Source organism: Budorcas taxicolor, chromosome 1 (assembly GCF_023091745.1).
Source record: "Budorcas taxicolor isolate Tak-1 chromosome 1, Takin1.1, whole genome shotgun sequence".
NCBI classification, from domain to species: Eukaryota; Metazoa; Chordata; class Mammalia; order Artiodactyla; family Bovidae; genus Budorcas; species Budorcas taxicolor.
The window spans coordinates 47866636-47894014 of NC_068910.1; the positions used below are offsets into that span (position 1 = coordinate 47866636).

At 47.7% G+C, this 27379-nt stretch overlaps 1 protein-coding gene and 2 non-coding genes across 3 annotated transcripts; all 3 read right to left on the bottom strand.

The window, feature by feature from the left end:
* Positions 1-14081: 14081 nt before the first annotated feature.
* RPSA (ribosomal protein SA) lies at positions 14082-27376 on the bottom strand. Its single transcript, XM_052635859.1, has 7 exons — positions 27326-27376; positions 25772-25937; positions 24591-24709; positions 15529-15774; positions 14694-14822; positions 14406-14571; positions 14082-14254 (listed from the first exon to the last, which is right to left on the bottom strand). Exons 2-7 carry the CDS (start codon positions 25902-25904, stop codon positions 14160-14162), a joined length of 888 nt encoding a protein of 295 aa, XP_052491819.1. The 5' UTR covers positions 25905-25937; positions 27326-27376; the 3' UTR covers positions 14082-14159.
* Positions 15321-15470, bottom strand: LOC128058316 (small nucleolar RNA SNORA62/SNORA6 family). Its single transcript, XR_008200440.1, has one exon. It is a non-coding gene; the product is annotated as a small nucleolar RNA SNORA62/SNORA6 family (small nucleolar RNA).
* On the bottom strand, positions 24780-24930 carry LOC128058310 (small nucleolar RNA SNORA62/SNORA6 family). Its single transcript, XR_008200439.1, has one exon. It is a non-coding gene; the product is annotated as a small nucleolar RNA SNORA62/SNORA6 family (small nucleolar RNA).
* Positions 27377-27379: the final 3 nt, after the last annotated feature.

Genomic DNA, 27379 nt, shown 5'->3' on the forward strand with positions numbered 1-27379 from the left:
TTCATATTTTGATAAACTTCCCCTCCGGGGGTTCCTGTTACATCCAGATCTGGGATCCTCGGCCCCTCAGCAAATCGGAGGCCCTTTTCCTTTTTTTTTTTTTCCACACCGGCCTCACCAGGGCAGCCGCTCCAACAAACATACATACACACGTTTAGACAAACGCGTGCACACTCCCTCCCAAAGGCCTGTTGGTGAGCAGAGGGCAACCAGAGACAGTAGACGCCTCTTCCAGCATGGGGGCCTCCGATCTCAAGCCTGGACTTTCTGCTTCCTTGAGTGTGGAGTCCAATCAGAGAACCAGGCAAGGGAAAGAATGAGCTGGGGTGTGCAGGCTAGGCTCTGAAAGGACAGGGGGGAAGTTCTAGGGTCAGTTTATAATCATGAAGCTCTCCCGTCTATCCCTTTTTTCCTGGATATAGAACATAAAACACTCAGCCTTTTGCAGTGGTCCCTGGGGGTTCCCATGTGGACAGAGGGGCTGTCATCAAGGAGCCCAACCCCACTGCAGGGACTGGACTGGAGAGGGAGCCATTGCTGACAACATACTGCTCCAACATGGATTCCAGAAAGCAGGCGTGGGCTAGAGGAGCTGCCATATTGCTCGCAAGTCATTGCCAGGAGGAAAACTTACATTTTAAAAGGGCAATAAAAAAAGCCTCTTTAAAACACAGTAAATCCAAGCAGAGCAGAAAGGCCCTGAAGTTCCCAAATCCCCGTGAGTCCTACCTCAGCCCGCCTGAGAGTCTGACCATCTGGGCCTGAGAGCTTGGGCAGTTGGCCGGAGAGGTCCACTGGGGCGAGGCAGGCGGCGTGCCTTCTTACAGAGCCCAGCACCAGGGAGGCAAGCTGGCCGCGCCCGCCCTGGAGGGCTGGGCCACTCGAGTTTGACCTTGGCTTCCTACCAATGTACTAGGCCCATCCGAAAGGCTGAGTTACACCCCCCCACCCTCCCAGGAAGCGAACCCTGCCCCCAGCAGCCGTTTCCAAATGACACCAGGGACCCTCCCACTCTCTGCTTAGGGTCCCCAGAAACAGCAGGGCTGAGGGGAGGTCTGAAAAGCAGGGGAGCGTTTTCTTGGGCGGGTGGGACTCGAGGTCAGAGAAGAGCGCCCCATGGAGGTCCCGTGTCTCAGCTGCGTCCCCACAGTGAGCTGAAGACAAAGGGAAAAACGAGGGAGGGTTGATCGTGTACTTTCTAAACAGTGGAGTGGGGAGGCTTAGGCCTCTATTCATTAAGTACTTAAAAAAACACTTTCAGCTTTATCACTTTAAATTATACTAATAACTTTACATTTGCCTTTAAAAAAAAAAAAAAGCAAAACTCCAAATTCAAGTTCTCTTTAATACCACTCCAAACCCTGGGGTCCTTCTTAATTCTAATTGCTACAGGGCAGACCTCCAATCTGTTCCTTACACTTTCAGATCTGTATGCTTATTTGTTAATACACGAGGTATTTCCTCCTAATAGGGGTCAGGATGAATATACTCACGCACTTTCAGCTTTGTCAGCAGTGTTTTCAGGACCTATACAGATGTACAGGTGTGTGAATTCCTTTTAACTGCTGGATGTCCTGTGTCATTACAGGCAGGTATCATCTATGATTCTGCCTTTGTCCTATGGATGGACATGAAGGGTCCTACCCAAGTTCCTCTGTTATAAAACAATGCTGCAATAATGCTTTACCCAGTGCCAGCTGGAGGTGGAGGGCTGTATAGCAGCAGTCGGGAATAGTGGGAAGAAATAGTTTATCAAGGACTTTCAGAATGTCTTTCTCATGGTGCTAATTAGCAGGCTTTAAGTGAGATGACTTTAAAGTCTGCACCACACACTCCTATCGCCAGTGGGAATAGCCTGCTGCCCACCGCTCCACCTCTGCCATCACATGCCTCCTATTTCCTGGTAGGTACCAGAAAAACGTAATCACATTTAATTTCCATGAATGTTGCCAAATGTTTGTTCCAAATCTGATTTGTTTTTTTCATCAGCCTTTAAGACAACTGTACCTTGGATTTTCTTCATTTTCCCTCCCCTGACCTCCTGAGACTCCTACCCAGTTTCTCCCCCTCTACCTGGCCCTGGGAACTCACTCCTCTCAGATCTCATCCAGTTGCCTGGCTCCATATTTATGTCAATGAACCCAGCCCCTCTCTGATGCCCTGTCCACACAGTGCACCTCTCCCTGTGAATCTTGGCTGGGCCCAGATTACCTGTTCACAAACGATTCATCTCTCCAGTTGGCCTGGTCACACCCCTTCTCCCCAGCACACCCCGACTTCCTTCACCCCTGCCTCTCCATCTCAGTTAAGGGCAGGGGAACAGCCAAGTACAAGGGTGTCTTTCCAGTCCCTCCCCCATCAGAATGACTAGTCTGTCACATATATTCATACTTGTTTATAGCTTTAAGAAAAAGTCAGCCATTCTCCACCCTAAGAGCCATCCCTAGCCCAGGTCGTGTTCCCCCTGCCCCCACCTAGGTCACTCACACAATCTCCGGCCAGCTTCCAGTCCCTGACTTGCCTGGGAATTTTGTCTTTGCCCCCAGTGTCCCCAGAACGTCCCTCCACACCACAGGTCTGATGGCACCCCTCAGCTCTCTTCTTCCGGCCATGAAGGCCTCACGATGTTGCCTCTATATTTTTTATCCAGAGGTGTCTCTCTCTGCCCTTTCCTCTCCTGCCAAGGTCCAGCAGCACAGTAGGCAACCAGAAAGGCTTTCAAAGTCAGGACCTTCTCCAGGCAGCTCTCCAGGACATCATGCCACCCTTATCCTCAGCGTAGGACACCCTGAAGACCATCTTGCTTTGTCAGTTTCCAGCCCCCCTAACGCTGCCTCCCTTAGGCAGCCCACCCAGTATCAGCACCCACCCCACCAGGGGGAGAAGATTAAAGCCGGAATCCAGAGTCACTGGGGACCTCCGGGGGCTGGATGTAGGCCTTAGGGTTTGGCTGGAGCCTATGGAGATTGGCTGGGGCCCTTGTTGATTGGCTGGGGATGTTGTTGACTTGCTGGGGCCGTTGGGGATTGGCTAAGGTCGTTGGGGTTGGCTGGGGCCATTGGGGATTGGCTGGAGCCATTGGTGGGGGTTGGCTGGGGCCGTTGGGGATTGGCTGGGGCCGTTGGGGATTGGCTGGGGCCGTTGGGGATTGGCTGGAGCCGTTGGGCGTTGGCCGGGGCCGTTGGGGATTGGCTGGAGCTGTTAGGGGTTGGCTGGGGCCCTTGGTGATTGGCTGGGGCCATTTTTGACTTGCTGGGGCCGTTGGGCGTTGGCTGGGGCCGTTGGAGTTTCAGTTACCAGAGAGGATCTGCCTGAGTCCAGGGTAGGGAGCTGAGGCCAATGGAACCAGGAGTTGGGGCCCAATGCCAAGGAGCCTGGCGACACCCTCCCACCAGTGCCAGGACCTGAAGTCAGGGAATCCAACCCAGAGTCTGCCAGCCTGCCAGCCACATAGGCCAGGCGATGAGCAACAGCCAGGGAGCCCCTGGGCACCCGCCCTGCCATCTGCAAGCAGCGGGACAAGGGCGCCCCCCCCAGCGAACAGCAGGTCTGGTGTGTGCTGGAGACCGAGGCCCCTGCACCGTCCCTGGGAGAGTCGGGCCCGCAGGGGGCTCAGCTGGCCCCCAAGCCCGGGGCCGCGCCTCCTGAGAGCCAGGAGACCCCTGCCGCATCAGCCCTGTGCCCGCGGGAGCCGCGAGGGATCCTGGACTGGACCCAGTGCCCCGTCTTACTCTGGCTCTTCCCAGATCTTTTTGAGCACAGGCTCCAGTTTTAGAGGTTCTGGAGGAGTGGGGCAGGGGGCTTCCAGCCTAAAGGCTCCCATAGCTCTTTCTCCACTCACTCACTCCCTCCAGAGGAGCTGTCCAGGTGCCTTGGCCACACTTTGCTGCTGAAGGCAGGGCCGAGATCCCCTGCCTCACCCGGTCCTGGGAACCTCCTATTTATTTTTACTTTATATGAGTTGCCTTTTGCTTCTTCTCATTCCTCCATGAGGTAGACTTCAGGGCCTATGTTTGCCCATGCCTTCCTGTATCCACACTCTCTGGGAACTCTCACCTCCTGAGGAGGCTGGGCTTGGATAGGTTTATTTTGGCCAATAAGATACCTAAAGTGTTGCAAGAGGAAACTTGAGAATCGTTTGTTACTCCCGGAACCTGCCTGGGTGTGCACAAACCCTGGCTGTTCTGACAGATGACTGTGGCCCAGACCCCTCAAAGTGCGGCTGAGAGGCCACCTTGAATCATCTGGCCCACGGGCCTCGACCCCAGACGTGTGAGTAAATTCATCCCAGGTTGGCTGAGCCTATGAAAAGAAGCAAATCAAATGTGTTGTTGATTTGAGATAGGTTGTTACAGAGCAACAGTTGACTTCCATGCCATACTCAAATCCCTTTGTTCTCTCCAGTTCCCACCCCCATTTCTTTTCCTGACCTTGTCACTCTAGACAGCAAGCCTGGAGGAACCTCACTAGGGTTTCTAAAGAAGTGTTTCGCAAAAACTTTTACAGAGATCCCTTGCCTCAGACTCACTTGGAGAATCTCTTGGAAATAGTCCTGGTAATATTTGTGAGTGCAGGGTGGGAATCTCCAACTTGGCAAGTCCCTCTGTCCTGGAGGAGGAAATGGCAATGCACTCCAGTGTTCTTGCCTGGAAAACCCCATGGACAGAGGAGCCTGGCAGGCTAAATCCACAGGTTCACAGAGTCGGACGCGACTGAGCAGCACTGGCCCACTGGACACATTTCAACAGTTCTATTCACACATCCACAGTTGCAGCGTCCTTCCTTCCCCAGTTCCTGTGAAACAGGGAGAAACCTTTGTATTCTATACAAGTTAATTGGGAAACAGATGTTGCCTATAAGCTGGGACATCTGGCCCTTCTCTGGGAGCCCTGCCTCCCAGGTAACAAGCATTAAGCTAAAATACCTTTGTTTAGCACACAGGAACCGTCTTGACCAGATCTGTCTCTGAATGACTGCAGGCGGGAAGAAAGTAACACACCCTCTGTGAAGGCTGACAGGAACCAAGAAACGTTTATTCATTCCCTGTCAGTTAAAGGAAGCCTGCGTTCCAGCTCAGGACACAAGTCCACCATGTTCGTGGGGTGCTGGCTTTCCTACTAAAGTCGCCATTCCTTGCCCTGACAGCCTGTCTCTCAACTTATGGCCTGTCCTGCGGAGAGCAGTACAAGCTTGTACTTGGAACCAGCTGGTGACTAGCTGGCCCTGGTTGGGGATTTTCAGGTAAGGCCCTAGCAGCTGCAGGAACCACTTGTCCTGAGGATCTTCCCTTCAAAATTCCTGAAAGCAGCACTGGCTGCCCCAGCACTTGGCAACTGGAGCAAGGAATTGACATCCAGGAGCTAACAGGCTCGACTTAATAGGATAAGTGGCTCCAGTGCTTACAGCTGGGAACTTGATTTACTGTTTCGGGCATTTTCTCTGGAATAGTCAAGTTGGGGAGCCCTGTTGGAGATGGGGAAGGGTTGCTGGACTTTTACCCAGTCTGTGAGCCAGTCCTTTCATTTGTTTGGATGCTAGCATTTGTGTTTTGTCTGTCTTGAATTTCTGGCTTTAAATATGGTGAATGCTTCAGCTATTCCTAAGCTGTGAGAGAAAGATGATATTTTATTGTACCCATGTGTGGCCGGAGCGTCTGTTAGGATCTTCACAGGGGTTTAGGCAGGATTACCTTGGGGCCCTGTGTGCCGTGTTTGTCATTGGGATATGCAAAACCCGGAGACCAAACTTGAGGGTTTCTTTAGGATTCCGTCCGTCCTTTGGATTTTTCGTTTCATTTTGTTTGGTACTGTTTCTCCATTTACCTCCAAATCAAGTTTTATCCTGGTAAATTACATCATTTCTTTTGATAATCTCAAATTGCTGTATGTCACAATAGTAATCAAGTTTCTTTTCAATTCCACTGTCCTCCTGGTTGGTTGACACCAAGGCAAAAACGCACCCTTTTAATGGTTAGAGGTGAACTCTATGTGCAAGTGCCTGAGCTGTGACATCAGGGAAAATACGGAAGGCAAGGAGAGTGAGGAAACGTTGCTCCAAACTTGCACTCCTCCAGCTGAGCCGGTGGTCCGAGCTGCTCTGGCCACTGTGCCAGTATAACCACCACGTCTGTTCCCATCCAGCCCCAGTTCCCAACACTGGGACTCGGGAGTGCCTCTCCGTACAGGTGTCATTTAGAAACCCCGTGTCATTGCTGCAGTCCTGGGACTCGATCTGGCCTGTCGAAGACCTGGAAGGGCCCCCAACTCAGTCCAGGAGCCGGCCCAGGACGGGCGGTTTCCTTTGCTGTCACCTCACATGGGGGGTTACGCACATGACCAGTCGGCTGGCTTTCTCAGACTGACTCCTGTAACTAGAGACTGCACCCCTCGGCACAGGGAAGATTTCTGTACCTGAAGCCCACTTGGCAGCACCCAAAGCTGAGCCGCATTGTGATCCCCAGTGAGAGAGGAATGCCCTTATTAGATGACCACGTATTAGCCATCTTGGCAGAATCTCTGTTCCCCGACCAGGGATGTGACCCTGGGTCCTTGGAGTGAGAGCAGAGTCCTCACCACTGGACTGCCAGGGAATCCCACCTGTAGGTGTTATCTTACTCACATACTTCGTTCAGATTACTGAAGGGGAAGCTGGCAAAGAGATCTGCTTATTTATTCTTGATTTCTTAGGCCAGGTGTTGTGAGATTAAGATTTGAAAGGTGTGCTTGGGCTGCAGATGAGCAGAGCATGGGGATTCCAGACTTAAAAGTTCCTGTAGAGCTTTGCTAAAGGGACAGGAAGATGGACTGTCTGTTGACGGTGGTTTCCTGTAAACAGCTGCCTACAAGCAGCTCACTGCTTTCACCCAACATAAGCTCTCTGCACCACTGGCTGAGGGTGAGTGCTCAAAAGGCCTTGCCTACTGCTCAGCCAGGCCTTGCCCACAGGCTGTGTGTTTACGGCCAGAAAACCGTGTGACCTCAGTGACTTGGAATGAAGGGATGACACGAGCCTCTGAGGGCCCTGAGATGTCCTAAGCCCCCAAACCCAACTCCTAGGCAAGGTTTCTCAAGGTCAGTCTGATATTAGCTAGACATGTCCACTTTTACCAAAAGCTTTTCCAGCAAAGACCTGGACAGATAAGGGCTGTGCCTTCTACTACTAAGAACTGGTCACCATGGAGGGAAAAGGCAGTTTCTTAAACCCACAGTTAAAGTAGACAAATGCATAAAAATAAGCAAGGAAGATAAAATCATGAAGGCCTGGTTGTGATGGCCACTTGAAATCCCCCATACATGGCCCCAGACCAACTGCCTCAATCCTACCTGTCCCAGGGCTGTTTCCAGATGACAGAAGAATTTGCTACCCAATTCCTTCAAGTTACAAGTTATTTTTTCCTTTGAATATTAAGTATGCCACAAAGCGACTTGGTCTTGCAATGTCTTTTCTAATGATGACTTGAACTTGAGATTTCTTTGGTGTTTGAAGGTATTTGGTAGCATTTAAGGGACAGTTATCCAGACAGATGCCCTTCTTCAGTTTTATTGGACTCTCTGAGCTCACAAAAGGGACCAAAAGAGGAATTTGGGGGTGTGAAATGCGAACTCTAGCAGCATTGTTCCTGTTCCTTGAGAAGGAAGAGAACAAAAGAACACAAATTGTACACCCACCATAAGCTGTCCACTGTGGTGGGTCCTTTGTCTTTAAACAATCTCAAGTCCTTACACCAATTAACTGGAATAACTAGCTGGACAATCCTTACACCTGTGAGGACAAGCACAGGAAACTCAATTCTTTCTTTCTCTGAGACGATTGCCAGTGTGTACTAGTGGGGTTACAAGTGATTTTAGCTAAATTGCTTCAGACTAGTTCTTCAACTTGGAACAGCCCCTGGATTCTACCCAGATTTTAGCTGTCCTGCTAGGGAGTGGCAGAGGTTGATCAAAAGAAAAAAGCTACCAAAAAAAAAAAAAAGGGAAACTTACTAGGGACTTTTTTCCTGTAGGGGGTCTATTCCCCTCAAGAACCTTTGCTTTAGCTTTCTCGTCAGTATCCTGCAGCAAGTTTTTGTTTTTTGTTTTTTCATTGAAAGAGTTTCAATATCAATTTAGATTCAGGTGTATAGCAGTCAATCAGTTATACATAAACTTCTGTTCCTTTCCTGATTTTTTCCCTTATAGCTTATTATTGAGTGTAGTTCCCTATGCTATACAGGGGGTCCTTTTTATCAATTTTATATGTATTTGTGTATGTTACACCCAGACTCCTGATTTATTCTTTCCCCTAGGATAACCAGAAGTTTGTGCTTTAATTCTGCAAGTGAGTTTCTCCTTGGTAAAGCAGTTCATTACTGATCATTAACCAATGATCAGATCTCACTTATAAATGCTATCTTATGATACTGGTCTTTCTTTTTGACTCAGTTCACTTACTGTGATCCTCTCTAGATCCATCCAGGGCCTGCCAGTGGCATTATTTCACTTTCCTTTCTGCCTGAGCAATATTCCGTTATGTCTAGGTACCATTCTTCTGTTCGCGGACACGGTGGGTGCTTCCCTCTTTTGCCTTGTGTAAATTAGTGCTGCGCTGAGTGGTGAGTTGCATGTGTCTTTTTGAATTCTGGTTTTCTTCCTGTAGACACCCAAGAGTGGAACGGATAGATCACAGGGTGGCTCTGTTTCTAGAGCTCTAGTGTGTTCTCCGTGGACTGTCAACAGTTTACATTCACAGAAACAGCGTGGCCTTCCTTTTCCCCACGTCCTCTCTAGCATTCATTGCTTGCAGGCTTCTTTTGCCTGTGCTGGGTCTTCACTGCTGTGCACGGGCTTTGCTCTAGGTGCAGAGTGGGGGGTGCCCTCTAGTTGTGGAGCATGGCTTCTCATTGCTATGACTTCTCTTGTGGCACACAGGCCCTCGGGCCTCAGTAGGTGTGGCTCGCAAGCTCTAGAGCGCAGGCTCAGCTGTGGTGTACAGGCTTAGTTGGCTCTGTAGTGTATAGAATCTTCATGGACCAGGAATCGATCCCGTGTCCCCCTGTACTGGCAGGTGGATTCTTATCTACTGCACCACCAGGGAAGTCCTGTTTGTAGACAGGTTGATGATGGCCCTTCTGACTGGCAAGGTGATTCCTGGTTTCAGTTTTGATTTGCATGTCCCTGATATTAATAATTACTGATGTGGAGCCCTTTTTCATATGCTTCTTCTAAAAGCAGGGATAGAAAATGAACTCACAGTTGCCAGGGGGAAGAGTGGGGGTAAGGGATAGTTACAGTTTGGAATGGCCATGTATACACTGCTCTATTTGAAATGGATAACCAACAAGGAGGTACTGTATAGCTCAGGGAACTCTGTTCAGGGTTATGTTGCAGCCTGAATGGGAGTTTGTGGGAGAATGGACACATGCATATATATGGCTGAGTCCCTTCACCTTTTACCTGAAACTGTAACATTGTTAATCAGCTATATCTCAATACAAAATAGTTTAATAAAAATTAAAAAGTGAGATGACACCCCACTCCAGTTCTCTTGCCTGGAAAATCCCATGGACGGAGGAGCCTGGTAGGCTGCAGTCCATGGTGTCATGAAGAGTTGGACACAACTGAGCGACTTCACTTTCACTTTTTACTTTCATGCACTGGAGAAGGAAATGGCAACCCACTCCAGTGTTCTTGCCGGGAGAATCCCAGGGATGGGGGAGCCTGGTGGTCTGCCATATATGGGATCACACAGAGTCGGACAGGACTGAAGTGACTTAGCAGCAGCAGCAGCCAAAAGTGAGAGGGAAACTTCCCTGTTGAAACTGACTTCCTGACACTGTGCCCCATCTGAATTTTTTCTTTTTCCACTTTTCTGATCAAAAGGGCAGGTGTCATTTACAGCCCTGGAGGCCCTGTGAATATTAAGTGTCCAGGGTACGGGTTTGTAAGCCGCTGCTACCCACAACAGCCACAAGGGGGCAGGATTTCTTCCTAGCCTCAGCTGGTTACTCTAGAGACCAGTTCCTTGGCAGAAAGGAAACACCCCAAACCTTGTCTCATTACTATTTCCTTATTTTAAATGGAGTTGTCACTTTATGGTGTTGGTTGTATATGTACACCATCTTGTGCATTTATACACAGTATCACTTCCTCCTCAGGTTCCCTCCCCACATAGGTTGAATGTTGAGTCAAGTTCCCTATGTAGTACACAGGTTCTTATTATCAACTTCATATGTACTCAATGTTTTTGTTCAGTTGCTAAATTATGTCCAACTCTTTGCACCCCATGGACTGTAGCATGCCAGGCTTATGTATGTTAATCCTAAGCTCTTGATTTACCCTACAGTAATCAAAAGTGTTTGCAAATTTCTCCTTGGTGAACTAGTCCATTACCACCACTGTTCAGATCCTACTTATGATCTGAACTCTTTTTGAAACTCCTTTTGATACTGATCTCTCAGCTCATTTACTATGATCCTCTCTAGGTCCACCCAGGGTGCTGCCAATGGCATTATTTCATCCTGAGTAATATTCCACTGTATCTAGGTACCATTTCTTACCGTTCTTCTGTCCACGGACATTGTGGCTGCTTCCCTCCTTTGGCTTATGTAAATACAGTGTTGCACTGGTGGGACACCTCTCTCTTCGTTTTCTGTAGACCCAGGATTGGGATAAACTGAAACCTCTGCAGTGTTATTTGTAGCAGATGTTATCAGTTTACATCTCCACCAGTAGCACAGTAGCATTCTGTCCACATGTCCTAATGCTTGGGCACCTGGGTCTTTTGGTATACCCCTGAGAGAGTCAGGCTGCCCTTGTGGCTCAGCTGGTAAAGAATCTGCTTGCAATGCAGGAGCCCTGGGTTGGGAAGATCCCCTGGAGAAGGGAAAATCTACCTACTCCAGTATTCTGGCCTGAAGAATTCCATGGACTCCATAGTCCATGGGGTTGCAAACAGTTAAGACATGGCTGACTTTCACTTTCTTTTCACTTTAAGAGGGTGTTAGAGATGGTTACTAAATAATGCCATGATGTACCGATTTAGCTTCCCAGGTGGCGCTAGTGCTAAAGAATCCACCTGCCAATACAGGAAATACCAGGGACAGGTTCAATTTGTGTGTCAGGAAGAGCCCCTGGAGGAAGGCATGGCAACCCACCAGTACTCTTGCCTGCGAAATCCCACAGCCAGAGGAGCCTGTGGGCTGTGTCCACGGGAGCTGGACACAACTGAGCACGCACGAAGTTGGCTGACCAGCCAGTGGACAGTTCTTGATAGAAGGTATGGTTACCAAAATCTTTATAGTACATTTGTAAAACACCTTTAATCCTACCCAACCCTTTTCTGTTAGCTTTTCAAGGATAAAGTGTTCTTTCAGCCTGCCTCTTCAGATGCACAGCCCATTGCTGCGTGGTCATACATAAACGTCTGGCTGAGTGCACCGCAGCTCAGACAGAATGTCCTCTTGGAATAGCAGAACTCTGTTCTTCCACTTCTGCTGCAGGCTGCCTAGATTTACCTCAAGTTGCTTTTTCTCACAGGACTTTGCTGAGAAACTGATGCCTCAGATATTAATTATATCTAACAGTTTCTCAGCTTACACCCAGCTCACAATCCAGGCACCAGTTAGTAAGGAAGGGTGAATGGACACTGGTGACAGCAGCTTCCTTCTGGCATGAGGTTTCTATTTACCTTGGTTTTTCAAAGAAAGCTAGTGTCCTAACTCTTGGGTAACTGAGCTGTACTGACCATTTCTTCTCATTCTGTTGTGTTCTAGCTGTCACTGTTGACAGCAAACAGCCAGTCCTTTTTCTCCTTGGTGATGTTCTAGAACACTTTTGTGTTTGGCTGTTTCCATGAGGACAGGTTTTAAAAATAAATTGATTACATTTGGCACACACTGGAATTTCTCAATTTGTGAACTTATACGAAATTAAGAAAATACTCAAGCCTTTCTCTCTGATGCTGACTTTCCTCCTCCATGTATTAATTCCAACTAGATGTTTGTGTATATTTTAACTGCTCATTCCGAAGTTCTGTCCCTCTGAATCAATTCATGTGTCCTTCCAGTTCAATTTCCTCTCCAAGTCTTTTTTCTTCTGCCCTTTGTGTTATAGTAAGCTATGTTCTATTTCTAAATTACAAAAGCAATTATTACAATATTAGCCTTTAGACATTGTTTCAAAACCTATCTACAATAGATTTCTCTATGAAAACACTAATACAAAGAAACAATCTTCCCAAAGTGATTTTGAAACAAGTATCGCACCAGCTTGAGGCCCTTGTGCAGAATCCTTGGGTTGGCATTAGGTATTGGTAGAAAGAGATGCAGAGACCAGGGTGCTGAGAAGGTGGCAGAGGACTCCCAGCTGGGGCATGGCAGTGCCACTTCGGCAGTGAGGGCTGTCCGCACTGGTATGCACGCAGTCTGGACACGGGGCAGGGAGTGCGCCCCAGGCCGCTGTCTGCCAGCGAGGGCAGCCATGGGCACAAAGTGGGATACACGTCTTCACGGTAACAGGCTGTCTCTCCTGGTCCCCAATCCATTTTCAGAAGTCGAGAACTGCTGGACAGAGTATGTATCTACTTCAGACAGCCTGTGCTCCAAGGGACTCCATGGCCTCTGATAAAGGGTCCGAAGTCCCCAGAACTTCTCCCAGCTCAAGTTGGCGAGACTCCTCCGAGAGGATTTTTTAGACTCTTGATTCTCCCAAGTAAGTCTCTCTCCCTCCTATAGCCTGACACTGGCATTTTAGACAAACCTTCATGTTTCCATCCTCACTGCTGATACAATGAAGAACGGTGTGCTAGATTTGCTAATTGCTGAATTACCTTGAGAGGCAGAACAGGGTAACTCTCAGGTTATTCCTAAGTGAAGCCCACTGCACTCAGCACAGGTAGGTGTTCAGAGGGTTCTCCATTAGCAAATGGGCTGTTTGGTATGCAGCTTTGCAACATATTTTTCATGGATGGAATTTGGTAATATAGCCCTTGCCTTGTGCAAAAAGTGTGGCTTGCTCGGGCAGGGTCAGAAACACCACGGCCACAGTGCCACTCACTACTGCTTGTCTGGGTCGTTTAAATTAGGGATCTAACAGAATCCCTAATTGTGAAAGACTGATTGAAAACATCCCAAGAATGTAGGAATGTATTTACCAAAGATATACAAACCTCTTTGAAAGAGATAATACTGAGAAACTCTTAATGCTGTGAAGCAGTTCTGTGCTAGATTAGAGTCAGTGCAGTCCCACTGGGCGACTGATGCGGCTGCTCTAGGGTAGAATGTGTCTGATAACGAGAGGACTCAGTAGCTAATAACTAGACAGTAGGAAAGAGGGCTGCCCTGCCTGGCGCCGCAGTGGAGCAGAAACCCTGGTAAAGAGGACGGACCGTGTGGGGCTGGCCTTAGCAGACGCAGAAGGGCAGTGGGAAGAGGAGGCCAAATCAAACCCTGCATTTCTGAGGTAGCAGTTTCAAGCTGTGAAGGAAGGATAGCGCTTTCTATACCAAGTGCTAAAGCCTGTGGCTGCTCTCTCAGAGGACTTTTTTGGTGGTGAACCTAGAGTGAGGAAATTTCCGTGCACCAGGACCTGTACAGTGCTCAGAGTAGCGCTGCTGGTAATGGCCGAAACATGGAAACAAGAGAGCCACTGAGCTGCTCAGAGCAAACGGCAGTATTTTGATTGATTTAATCACTTTACTTTTTTCAGAGGATGACAGGAGCGAGCTCAGGACTTCAGGAACCAGCAGTGAGAATCCAGTTTCCCCATCTTGGCACCTTCTACTTGGGAACCTATTCAGTTGGCTTCAGAGGGCTTTAACTTGACCTTCATTCTCCAAGAATACAAAGGTGTGTCTATTAGATCAACTACATGCATGGCATATTTGAAACTATTTTAAAATTATACGCTAAGGAACGACAAAGTGATAGAATGAGCACTGGCCTCATGCCCAGACTCGGGACCAGCTGCTCTGAATCAGCCCCGTGAATATTATCCTCTGCTGAGGACACCGAGGCCCAGAAACATCTCTTGCCCCCAAAGCCACACACTAGGCTGGGCAAGGCTTTCATACCAGGTGTCTGTCCCATAGACTGAACTAAATGAACAAAATTTTTAGAAACAGTTTATTTCCATCAGCCAGATTTCCATTTTGATCCAAGTTCTACAAGTGTCTGGAAGAACAGCTTACGACCACTCAGTGGTGGTTCCTACCCATTCCGTGGCCTGGGCAGTGGGGGCTGCAGACCAGTCTTCAGTGGAAGGCTGAGCACTCCAGTCTTCTGTTGAGAAAATACAAGAAGGCCATCAGCCACATCCCCAGTTACTTTTGTAATCCCACTGCACCAATCTGCTTTTATTCCTACAGATACGTCAGATTGAGAAGAGCAGTTCTAAACCAGCAGCTGGATGCCCTTGGACCCTGATACGTACCAGTGGGGAACTGCTGAATGGGCACGGAAGGCACCTGCACGCCTTCGGACCAGTCTGCCACCTCAGGCTGGGCAGCCGTGAACTCGGGAGCTGGAGCGGTCCACTCGCCCTGAAACTCCTCCTTGGTCACAGCCTTCTCAGCTGCTGCCTGCTCTTCCTTTTCAATCTAGTTTAGGGAAATAGCTTTTAGTTCATATGCATTGACAGACTAGTTTCTGTTCTTGGCAGTAAGGAGTACCCAGTATGTACTTATGTGAGTGCCAACACGCCTCTGTGGACGGAGCTCACCTCCTCGGGGTCCCTGTAGAAGTAGAGGTCCGGCATGACCTCCCACGGGTGTTCTCGGGAGATGGTGCCGCGCATGCGCAGGACTTCCCGGGCGAGCATCCACCACATCAGGCCCACTGAGTGCGCCCCCTGCAAGAGCGCCAGGTTCAAGCGACCCTCGGCAACCCCCCAACAGTAATACGCACCCCCACTCCACCTGACCTGTCCCCTCATCGTCTAGGTCCCTTGGTACCATGTGAGCAGACTAAGTGTTTAGTACAGCAGAAACCAATGCAACACTTAAAACTGTACTCCAATTAAAGCAAAACCCAAAGTTTGCACCAAGATTGTTCTCTATCTCTGGTTCTTCATCTTGTCTGCCACCGGAATCATGGGGTTTAATTAAGACTCCACTCTACACAACAAAATGGGGTTAGTGCCTGAATACTGGTAGAAATAAAAGAAAACCTCTGCCCCGTTCTTATGCGTAGCCAGGTTTGAGATCAGTGACAACCACCAATTTGAACCACAGGTAACCCACCTTTTTAGGATCTCAGAGCACGATACACGATTAAAAGAGTTAGGAATATTGAAGAGAAAAAAAACAGGCTATTTTAAAAATGTTTTCACCTCTCCTTAAAATCATACTTTTGTAGCAAGTATTACTATCCAACTCCACTCATTGGGCCAGAGACCCTTGTGGTGTTAGCGAAAAACTTGCCCCTCGTGTAGCACACTACCTACACTTGTGAGTTCACCGGCCAGTGGCCTCAACTCCAAGCTCTAACAATGTGCAGAGGAAGGCCCGCGGGTGGGGCACGGATGGTCCGGCGCCAGTTCAGTCATGGATGGTTACCTTGTTGTTGCACGGGATGGCGATGTCCACGTAGCGCAGAGGAGAGTCCGTGTTGCACAGGGCAATGGTTGGCAGGTTAACGTAGGAGGCTTCCGTGAGGGGCTGGTGGTCAGCCCTGGGATCGGTGACCACCAGAAGCCTCGGCTCCCTGAAGGCAGCCTGGATCTGGTTAGTGAAGGTTCCCGGAGTGAAGCGGCCAGCGATAGGAGTGGCTCCAGTGGCAGCAGCAAACTTCAGCACAGCTCGCTGGAAGCAGCAACAAAGGGTTAGCAAGTGTCCCCGAGACGGTGCCGCAGGAGCCCTGCAATGATATATGGACCACCGCCAAGTTTTGCAATGTCACCAAGCAAGCTATCTAGCAGGAAACTCCCCCAAAGCCTTCCTCAAAACAGCTAGCATTTAATCGTCCTATGAAAAGTCGCGCCTCTTTGCGACCCTATGGCCTATAGCCTGCTATGCTCCTGTCTGTGGCATTCTCCAGGCAAGAATACTGCGTGAATTGCCATCCCCTTCTCCCGGGGATCTTCCTGACCCAGGGATCAACCCCGGGTCTCCTGCATTGTAGGCAGACTGCTCTCCATCTTCCACTTATTGCCTGGAAACAGAGAATCAGAACAAAAACACGCTAAGCATGATCCCACACCCAGGCCCTCTGCTGGGGATGCTCTTCCCTCGGGTTAGCTGATGCTCACTACACCCTCACTTCTGCTGGTTCCAAGGCAAACCAGCCTGGTTCAAGTACCACTTACAAGTAACGGGCTAGTGACTCCTTTATGTCCAAATTCCTCCTAAGACTAAAAAAATGACAAGAAAATGCAAACACACCATGTAGAACCTGACCAGCAGAGCACTTCTGTAATCTAGGTAGTAAATTTTCCCTGATGAAGCACAGACTGGTCACTGGGCTCATTCTACAGCAGTAATTAAAACCATCAACCACGTGTCTCACCAAAGAATTCGGGTGATTAAGCCAGCCACAAGGAGAATAAAGCCCAGTTAAAACACCTCTTGCAAGGAGGCCTAATCAGGACAATTGAGTAAAATGAGAATTGAGAAGAATTCACCCCCTTCCACCAACACTGTTGTGTGTTTGTATGTATGTATAAATGTACATTTGCACATACAACACCTAGAAACAACTCAAAGGGCAGGTAAGAGCTCCACAGAACAGAGCTGAAGGAGGCAAAAAAGAGGAGGTGGGGCAGACTCCCAGTAGTCCTCTTGGGAGGTAGCTGAAAAAGAGGAAACGTTTCCCGCTACCCTGGAACATTCCCTCACTGGCAGGGATATTACCTGGAACAAAAAGGGAGGTTCCGACGCTCAGTACAAAGATGACTGGTTTGTGCTGGCAGGACAGAGACCCGCACAGACGGTCTGGGCCACCGCGCTGCACACTGCAGCCTGAGGTGTGTGTCCGCTAGGCCAGGTGAGGGCTGAGTGCTGCCTCAGAGGCTACCAGGCAAGAAGACTGGTGGGGGTGGGGGCAAAACACACTCTCAAGGGGAAGGAGCGCAGTCCTGCTGCAGACGAGTGCCGCTGTTCAGTGGCAGAGAGGAGGCGGGGTCACCAGGGCAGCCTCTGCCTTTACTCACTAGCTCCAGTGCAACCTTGGCCTCCTGAGCCCAGCGGCAGACACCACCAGGCTGCCACAACCCAGGGGGACTGGATCTACAGCCGAGGCCTAGGACCAAAGCCAGTTTGGGGTTAACATATACACACCAATGTATACAAAACTGATAGGCGACGAGACCTACCGTGCAGCACGGGGAGGGCTCCCCAGGCTAAACAGCTGGCCTCAGTGCCTACCGGTTTCCTGTAAATTAGTACATGTTAATCCCATGGAAACAGGTCTGAAGATGGTGACACACACATAACTGGACACGACCTTGTACACCTACAACAAGCACAGCATTGGAAACCAACTTTATACCAATCAAAATAAAACTCAGAAACCTCCCTGGTCAAGGGACTGGATCCCACATGCTACATCTAAGATACCCCACGGTGCCACAAGGGGCAAAGACCCTGGGGATTGCAACTGAGAACCAGGGCAATGCAACCAAGCAAATGAACACACAAGCATTACAAACAAACAAAAACTTAGAAAATAAAAAGCTGTAGTGTGAAAGGAGATTTGGAGTGCTGCTTCTGGCACTTCCACAAAATCCTGCCCCCATGTGGCCATTTCAGGCCAACAGCAACCTTGAAACCAGGCCCTGGGCACTTAGCATTCACAGGCCCTGCAGGGCTGTAAATGACACCTGCCATCAGGAAGTGTCTGGGGTGAGTAATTGGGGAAAAAAAGCAGCAGAGTCTCAGGAGGCCAATTTCAACAGTTTCATCTCGCTCACACTGTGTTTAAAAGAAACACACACAAAAAGGCTCAATACTGCTAATTTGTAGAGACATGCAAATCAAAGCTACACTGAGAAATGGGTTAGCACCAGTCAGAATGGCCAGCACCTACATCTACAAACAACAAATGCTGGACAGGGTGTGGATTCAAGTTTGTGGGATTGTAAACCAAGGGTTCCTTAGTAAAGCAGAAACAGAGCTGCCCTAAGACCCTGCCACCCCACTCCTGGGTGTCTTACCAGGAAGAAACAAGAATTCAAAGACACATGCATCCCCGAGTTCACTGCAGTGCTATTTACGCAAGCCGAAAGAGGGAAGCAGCCAAAATAGGGAAGCAGCCAAAATGCCACCCACAGCAGAACGGTAACGGAGAAAGAAATGGCAGCCAGGGACAATGGAATATTCACTACTCAGCCAGAAACGAGAACTTAATAAATGCCACTGGCAGCAAGCCTGGATGAACCTAGTGAGGATCATACTAAATGAACAAATCAGACACCAAAGGCCAACATCATCTGTTACTGAACCACAAGCCTGTTTGCCCGACACCAAGTGAGACCAATTATACTAATCACTAGTTTGGAACAGAGAAGGGTTTATTATAGGTTCATACAAGGAGATGGATGGCACATGCCCTGAGAACACCTAAAGTTACTGAAGGCTTTCAGCAAAAGCAAAAGTGAGGGAGGGGTGTGGTTAGTTGTTGCAAACTTCTTGATGTCAGATCCTTTGCTTTTGAGGTCTGGTCTCGGTCAGGTAACAATGTTCCTGTAAATCTTTACCAAATGAGCGTTATTCTTTGTCTTGACAAGAAAGGGCCAGGCCCCAGCCCTGGCTAAGAGGTGGCAGATCCCAGCTGGCAGCTCCCTCAGGGCCAGGTCTCCACATCCCCCAGCTGCCATCCCTGAGGGAGCCAGGCACCCGATCCAACTGGCCCTCGGTGTCCTCAGGCCACGCCAAAGCTGAGGGAGGTCTAGGTCCCACAGACTGCAACCCAGGCAGGGGCCGCTGCCGTTAGGTCACAGAAACAGGCAGGAGGGCGAGGTCACCGCTGCCTCAGGGCCAGGCCCAAAGCTGGTGGAGGGCCTTAGTGAAGGCTCTGGAGCCCTGCAGGACGTAGTCCCCAGTCTGTCCCCTGGGCCCTCCCGCTCACTCGCTGGCCCAAGGCTGGGTGAGTCAGAGGGGCTCCATAAGAAGGCCTGAATCTGCCTCATGGTCCACACGATGACCACACACTACTGACCCTCGGCTGAACTGCTTCCCTCATGGTCCCCCATTGACAGCTGCTTGTGGGCGGGGCCCGAGGCACCCACCAATGGCTGCCTGCGAAGGGCTGTGCTCATCCTGCTGTTACAATGACTTACAGGTGGAGTCACAAAGTTGGTAGCACGAGTTTACCAGGGACAAACTCCCTCGCAGAATTAAAAGCCAAACTTATGCTTATCATCGGGGAAAGGACAATTAGGAGTTTGGGATTAACAGATTCACACTAATACAACACCTACAACAAACACTGCATTGCCAATCAACTTGACTTCATGGTTCAAGACAGCAAGTAGAAAGACGTGCACTCACCTCCTCCTGCAAGAGCCCCGAAATCACAACTAGCTGTTGCAGAACCACAACAGGAGGATGCTGGAACCCACCAAAAAGATACCCCACATCCAAAGACAAAGAAGCCGCAGCGAGATGGTAGATGGTAGGAGGGGCACAATCACGACAAGACCAAATCCCACACCAGCCGGGTGGGTGACTCAGACTAGAGAACAATTAATACCAAAGTTCTCCCACTGTTGCAAAGGTTCTGAACCTCACATCTGGCTTCCCAGCTGGGTTTCCAACAAAGGGTCTGGCAACCCCCAGGGCCTCTGACCTTGCAGACCAATGGGGTTTGATTCTAGGACTCCCACAGTCTTGGAGGGCAGAAACAAAACCTTGTGTGCACTATGACTCAGGGGAGAGGTGCAGGCAGCGACCCCACAGCAGACGGAACCAGAACTGCCGGCCCTCGTTGGAGGGCCTCCTGTGGAGGTGTGGGCCCACAGAGGCTCACAGGGATGGGGGCACCAGCCTTGCAAGGTCCTTCCTTGATGTAAAGCCTCTCGGAGGTCGCCACTAACCTGACCATAGTCTGCAACCCAAGGCTGGGTGTTCTCAGGCCAAAAAACTACCAGGGAGGGAGCACAATCCCTGGGAGCCCCCATCAGCAGATAACTGGATTAAAACTTTACTGACCAGAGCCCTGCCACCACAAGTCTACAGAAGTCACAGCCTCCTCCATCAGAGCCCAGAGAAGCAAGCACAGGCCCACAGCGATGAAAACAAGCCACATTACAGAAAGTCAGTCAGCATGGAAAAGCAGGCTATGTCCCAGATGAAGAGACAGCATAAAGCCCCAGAAAAACAAGTAAACGAACCGGAGACAGGCAACTTTCCAGAAAAAGAATTCAAAACGATAGTGCAGATGCAGGATCTTGGGAAAAGAATGGAAGCAAAGGTTGAAAAGATGCAAGAACTGTTTACCAAAGACCTAAAACAGACAGACAGACAAATAATACACTGGCAGTAATCAGCAGCAGAGGCGAAAGAAGGGGTCAGAGGAGATCACTGCCACAGAACAGAATGCGGGAGGAAAAAAGGCTGCACAGAAAGGAAGACAGCCTAAGCGACCTATGGGCCAACATTAAACACACCAACTTCCCATTACAGAGGCCCCGAAGAAGAGAGGAAGGACCTGAGGAAATATTTCAAGAGACAATAGCTGAAAACTTCCCTAAAATGGAAAAGTAAATAGTCAATCAAACCCAGGAAGCAGAGTCCCAGGTAGGATAAACCCAAGGAGGAACACACAAGGACACACAGTAATCAAACTGGCAAACCTTAAACACAGAGAAGATAAAATCAACAAGGGAAAAAACAACCACCAACGTGGCAAGGGAACTCCCACCAGACGACCACCTGATTTCTCAGCAGAGACGGCAAGCCAGCAGGGAATGGCATGATATATCTGAAGTGACGAAAGGGAAGAACCTACAACCAAGAATACTCTACCAGCAAGACTCTTCCCTCAGAGTTGGTAGAGAAACCAAAAGCTCTCCGGACAAGTAGAAAGTTAAACTGAATTCAGCACCTCCAAACCAGCTTTACAACAAATGCTAAAGGAACTTCTCCAGACAGGAAACACAAGAGAAGGAAAGAACTACAGAAAACAAACCTGAAACAATTCCAACAGTAATAGGATCATACATTACCTGAAATGTAAATGGATTAAATGCACCAGAAGACACAGATCGGCCAGGTGGATGAAAACACGCGCATGAACCCACTTCCACTTACCACATCACTCTGCTTGACCCCCCCCCAAAACTGCATGTAATCATTTTATATTAAGTTAATCATATTCCCATTATGGCTTATAATTGTAATTATCTTTTATTTTTTGATTGTGAAAACTGATAAACATCTTTCACTACTGCAATTATGTAGCTATTACTCAATACCATTCTATCATGACTAGCCAATAGAAAAATAACAGAATTCTATACCACCAAAACTACCATTTAATGGAAAAACCTGTAATCACTTCTTAAAATCCAGATGCAAATCAGAATTATTTTGAGTACAAATGCCCAGGTATTGCTTTTTGTTTGCCAGTGCGCCAGATATGTTTCTAATGTTTAAAAACAACTGGACTATATGTAAGGATCTCTTACTGTTATCTAGTTTGTTTCACTTTTCCATTTCATATTTAGTGCTCCTATTCCATTTAGTTTATGGTTTCCAATTTCTCCATCTCTTTTCAGCTTAATGATCTTTCTCAAGCATTTATGAAACATAGTAGTAAAGCTTTTGTATAATATAAATAATATGCATAACATATATTTTAGAAGACTTATGAATTTCTAACTAAAACGTATGACATTTTGATTCCACTTGACTTAGAAAATAGGTATGCAAGAAGCAACAAAGGCTTACTGTATAGCACAGGGAACTAAAGTCAGGATCTTGTAATAACCTATTAGGGAAAACAATTTGAAAAATAATGTGTACATGAATAACTGAAACACAAAAATAAATTCTACTTCTGAAACTTAGTAATGTTTATCTTTTAGCCAGTTTTTCCAAATGTTCTGTGGATATCTGATAGCAAAATGCAAAATACAAAATTTTAAATAAATCTTAGGATATAAAATTACTATAATATAAATCTATTCTAATTAAATTAATGACATAATTCAAGTTGCTCCAATTGTTTTTCTGCACTTGATAAAATATTCTCAGAGAAATGTTAATGTTTCACTATATGTTTATTCCCCCCCCTTTTTTCTTTACAGTTTTGCTTTCTTTGTTGTTAGGCTTCTAAGAGTTTCTGATGTCTATCCTCTTTGTGAATAGCACCTCTTATTACTGATCACTTTTTTCGTTTTAAAAATAAGGTAAAAAACATTTAAATAAAAAGTTACTGTGAAAAACTATTCCAATAAAGGATAAAAATTACGTTAGAAAAATAAAGACATAAGGCTTTGGGTGCTCATTCTAGCAACTACCAGTTTCATTTTCAACCCGGGAACATTAGAAATCCTGTCACCTTGTGGCCGTGTTGGGCAACAATGACCCACCAACCAGGGCCTCAGGTGCTAAAGTCACAGTGCCTGCAGGGCTGTAAATGACAGGTCATCAGGAAATGCCTGGGGCAATTAATTGGCAGGAGGTGGAATCATGCAGAATGCCAACTTTGATGGGTAAATCTCCCTCACACTGTATTTAGAAGCAGCACACGGAAAGAGGCTCAATATGCTCATTAGCCCACCAGGCTCCACTGTCCATAGAATTCTCCAGGCCAAAAATACTGGAGTAGGGAGCCATACCCTTCTTCAGATCTTCCCCACCCAGGGATTTAACCCGAGTATGCTACACTGCACGAAGATTCTTTATCATCTGAGCCACCAGGGAAGCCAAGGAATCAAGACAGCACCAGTCAGAACAGCCATCACCAAAACATCTACCAACAATAAACGCTGGACAGGGTGTGGAGAAAATACTCATTTTATTCTACTGGTGGGAATGTAAATTGGAAACAGCCACAATGGGGTTCTTTAATAATATAAAAACAGAGCTACCCACTCTTGGGTGTCTACCAGGAAGAAACCAGAATTCACAAAGACACATGGAGCCCAAAGAGGCAAGCAGCCAATATGCCCATCCACACAAGAATCGGTTAAGAAAAAACGGTAGCTAGGGACAACGGAATATTACACAGCCAGAAAAGGCGAATTTAATAAATGCCGTTGGCAGCAAGCAGGGATGAAACTAGTAAGGATCATACTAAGTAAACTGAGTCAGAGACTCAAAAGGCCATTATATGACTTACAGGTGGAATCACATGCTAAATTCGTCAACAACCTCCTGAATAGCACAGGAGCTCTACCCAACGCTCTTGTCCCCTCTATGGGAAGAGAACTGCAGAGGCAAGCATGCATGGTTACTGGACGAGATGCAGCTGTACACCTACACCCCACCAAAGTGTAAACCCACCCGACTCCAATAAAAATAAAAGTAACAACAGACAAGCTTTTGAGCGTTTCTTCTGGCATCTTTCACTTTTAACTTTGAACCCAGGAATAAGGAGTTACAGTAAGGCTGTGGTTGCCTCCAGTAAACCAACTTGAGCAGAGAAATCCTGCCACCTTGTGGCCGTTTCCATCAATAGCAACTTTCAAACCATGGCCACGGACACTAAGCCTTCAAGAGCCTGCAGGGATGTAAATAGACGCCTGCCATCAGCAAATGTCTGAGGTGGGTAACTGAAAATAAATTTAAGGCAGAATTTCAGCTTGCCAATAGCAACTAGTAAATTCCCCTCATACTGAGAAACTGGTTCTCACTATTCAAAATGGCCATCATCAAAATGTGTACAAACAACACTGGACCGGCTGTGGAGAAAAGATTGCAGGTATCAGTGGGAATGGAGTGGTGTCCTAGAGCAAGTTTCAAAAAATGAAGGGGAAAAAAGACAATGTTTATGAAGCTATTTTTATTCACTTAATCTGGCAAATAGTCTTACTCTTGCTGATGTGACAGAGTGTGGTGGTACCCTATCGACAGAAGCCCTTCCTAAGAAACTGGCATTTAGCTCTAACTTTTTAACTCAGTATTTCAGTTTTTTTTTTAAAGAAACGAAACCTGAATGTAATTAAATTTTGGGTGCAGTGTCTCCCTTGGTGTGTGTGGGCTTTCTCTATTTGTGGTGGCTTCGCCTGCTGTAGAGCAGAGACCCTAGAGGGTGGGGGCTTCAGTACTTGGTGGTGCGTGGGCTTACTGCCCTGGGGCATGTGGAATCTTCCAAGACCAAGGATTGAAGCCATGTCCCCTGCATTAGCAGGCAGATTCTCACCACTGGACCACCAGGCAAGTCCAATATTTCATTTTAAACCTTCAAAGCTCACTGCTGAAAATGGCAGTGAGCCACTTTTCCCTTTCCTGAAATTCAGCGGCTCAAGAAGATACACAATGATACAACACGAATTTTAACAGTGTCAGATGTGAAGTGATAAATATGGCAACAATCTTTAATTTTGGGAATTCCTCTGTCTCAGCCCAGTTTCAAGTGTTTTTTAAATAAATTCTGGGGTTTGTTACTGCTTTTCTATGCATCTCAAAACACTGGTAGGCTTTGCAGCAAAAGCCAAGCGTACTGAGCCACAAACCTGGCCAGTGTTCCTGGAGGAGATGACACTGACGTCCGCCGGGTTCTCAATGGCGACAATGGCCCGAGCGGCCAACAGCAGCTTCTCCCAGGTCCTCTTCAGGTTTATGATGTAGATGCCTAGGGGACACAAGGTTTTCTTAAGAGCGAACCCAGCTTTGTAAGGTAATGTTCTTCTAGAAACATGAAGTCATGTGGCAGCGAGTACTATCAAACTCCAGTCATAGAGGCAAGCTCTACTGGTGTTAGCGAAAATCCTGCCATTAATATAGCACACTTCCGACACTCAGCAGTTCATTGGCCAAGACTGGCCTCCACTCTGAGCTTTAATAATGTGCAAAATGCATCTTTTCATTTCCTATCCTCCTGTGTTAACCACTCTCAAGCCTTCCATGCAGAATCCAAGAAGCTCTTATTTGTGGCCTACCATTATTTTCCTCATCATCTACCATGTCAAATTTATCTCGAACTCCCTTAAACCTTGCCACTCAACAGGTGTAAATCCTTCCGTGCTTCTATCTCAGCTGAACAACTTAATGCATTCCAGTCTCATCAAAAGCTTCCTTTCTTTTCCTGATACATAAATGAAAACCAAAATGCTTGTTCCCAAATCAGAAATCAGCTTTACAAACCCGTATTGGTAGCTACAAATTATAAGGCACTCTGGGAGATAAATTATTAGAAACTAGGCTATGGTAAAGCATCCGCCTGCAATGAGGGAGACCCAGGTTCAGTCCCTGGGTTGGAAAGATCTTCTGGAGAAGAAAATGGCACCCCACTCCAGTACTCTTGCCTGGAAAATCCCATGGATGGAGAAGCATGATAGGCTACAGTCCATGGGGTCGCCAAGAGTTGGACATGACTGAGCAACTTCACTTCAAGCTATTAAACTTTCTCCTTATCTTTACATTGTGCTTATTCAAGGCCCAACCCATGACACATAACCTACCAGTTTCCACTCTTCCACTGGAGTCCAGAATTGTTCCTTCAAAAACAACCAGATCACTTAATACTTTTAAAGCTTCTTACCAATCTAAAGATCAATTTTCATCTGTTACTTAGTGAGAGCCCTCTAAGGGTCACATTTCACAAAGCACTTTAACTCAGTACCAGAATAGCAGTGTCAAAACTTGTTCTTATAGCTGGAATGACCAAGCAAAGAGCACTAAAGCAATGACTGACCATCACTTTTCCTTTTGTAGATGTACTGTTCCATTTGGAAGTCAAGGTTGGTGCCACCTAAGTGGGTTCCTGCTGCAAGGAATTTGAGGACATCCTCCTCCTTCATTTGCAGGACATCAAGGGCTCCGGACATCGTGAAAGCTTCCCTTTAAGTTACGATGGGAATCTGAAAAACAATAGTTAACCAAAGTCCTTTAAACTCCAGGGACTCAAGCAGGATGGTACATTCTACTCTTTGGAGTCAGGTGACTTAATGTTTAAATCAACCACAGACCACACCTCTTACAGTGTCAGGCAGTGGGGTCAGTCTAGTGGATAGGACAGAACATTAACAGACCCATGCAACACCTTGAAAAATCAAATCCTGCTGAAAGAGTGGTGTGCAGACAGACAAAAAACCCAGTTAACTAAATGGAAACAGTGAGACTTTTTAATACTCAAGATACAGAGGAGTTAGATGTGAAAGAGCAGCCATGTCTGAGAATATTCAGGTGACCAACGGTGATGTAAATAGGCGTATTTTCAAGCAGATTGAAGGTGGTACCTTCGGCATTCCTTCTAAGATTACTAGTTTTCCTTAAAATGAGAAAAACAAGGCCAGATCAAGGATAATCTCAAACGCAGATAATCAAGCAACTCCCCCCCTCCTTTTTCTGCACTTAATGTGACCATGAAGTGTGAAGTATGGTGTTTACATAGATTTTGATTAAAGCTCCTCACACCTGAATAGAATCCCCTGCCCACAAATCCACAGGGCCTGGAGGAGCATACTAGCTGCAGGTGACTGCTTTTCAACCTCTGGGAAGGGCGCTCTTGGAGGAAAATGGCTCTTAGCATGTGCGGTGTCTTCCAGAACCAGGTGCAATCAAGATCCCATCCAATGTCAACAAAGTGTACTTCGCCCCTACTCAAGAAACCTCCCATAGAAACCACCCATTGGAGAAATCAAAGTGAAATGGAGTGTGCGTGTGTGTCTGAAAAGCTCTCGGTGCGCTCCTCACCTGCCTTCTTCCCCGAGTGCACTTTCGCGTCTGTTCGTTACTAAGTTTCTCTCTACACCTTAGCCTGTTATGACATTTTTTTACATTCCTTGTCCAAGTTATTTTGAACTGAGAGAAGAGAAACGTGAAGTTTGATCTTTCCGGTAATAAAAACCTCGTCAAGAACCTTAACACCACGCACAAGGAAGAGACCAACTCAAGTAGATGGAGAAAACTGGAGCATAAACCTCGGGATTTAACAACCGAGCGTCGGGATTTGAGTCAAAACTAGCGCGCAGCGTAGGGTGGTCTCTCTGCAGCCCCGGCCACCCGCACCCCGGCCCGGGGCCTCCGCGGCGGGAGCGCAACCTCTGCCCGCTCCCGAGGCCTAGTGGGAACGTCCCGGCCCGGGCCCGGCCACGTGTAGGCCGCCAGTCTGGGCGGTAGAGCGCCTTATCAGAGACTAATGCACTCGGTCTGCAAACTTTCACCCCAGGTCCTCCCCACACCTCGTTTGAACAGGAAGCTTGTCCTCTTGACCCTGGGAGCCACTAGTAACCCAAAAGCAACTCACTCAAGACAACGCCGTATGGACCCCTCTCTGGGTAGCGCCGAAAGGACTGGCGGG

Coding starts and splice junctions, on each gene's coding strand:
- RPSA (XM_052635859.1), bottom strand. CDS start 25,904: ATGTCCGGAGCCCTTGATGTCCTGCAAATGAAGGAGGAGGATGTCCTC. Junction 15,775..24,590: donor CCTCCAGGAACACTGGCCAG/GTTTGTGGCTCA, acceptor TGCTGCTTCCAG/CGAGCTGTGCTGAAGTTTGC. Junction 14,823..15,528: donor CCATCCCGTGCAACAACAAG/GTAACCATCCAT, acceptor GCGCTCTTGCAG/GGGGCGCACTCAGTGGGCCT.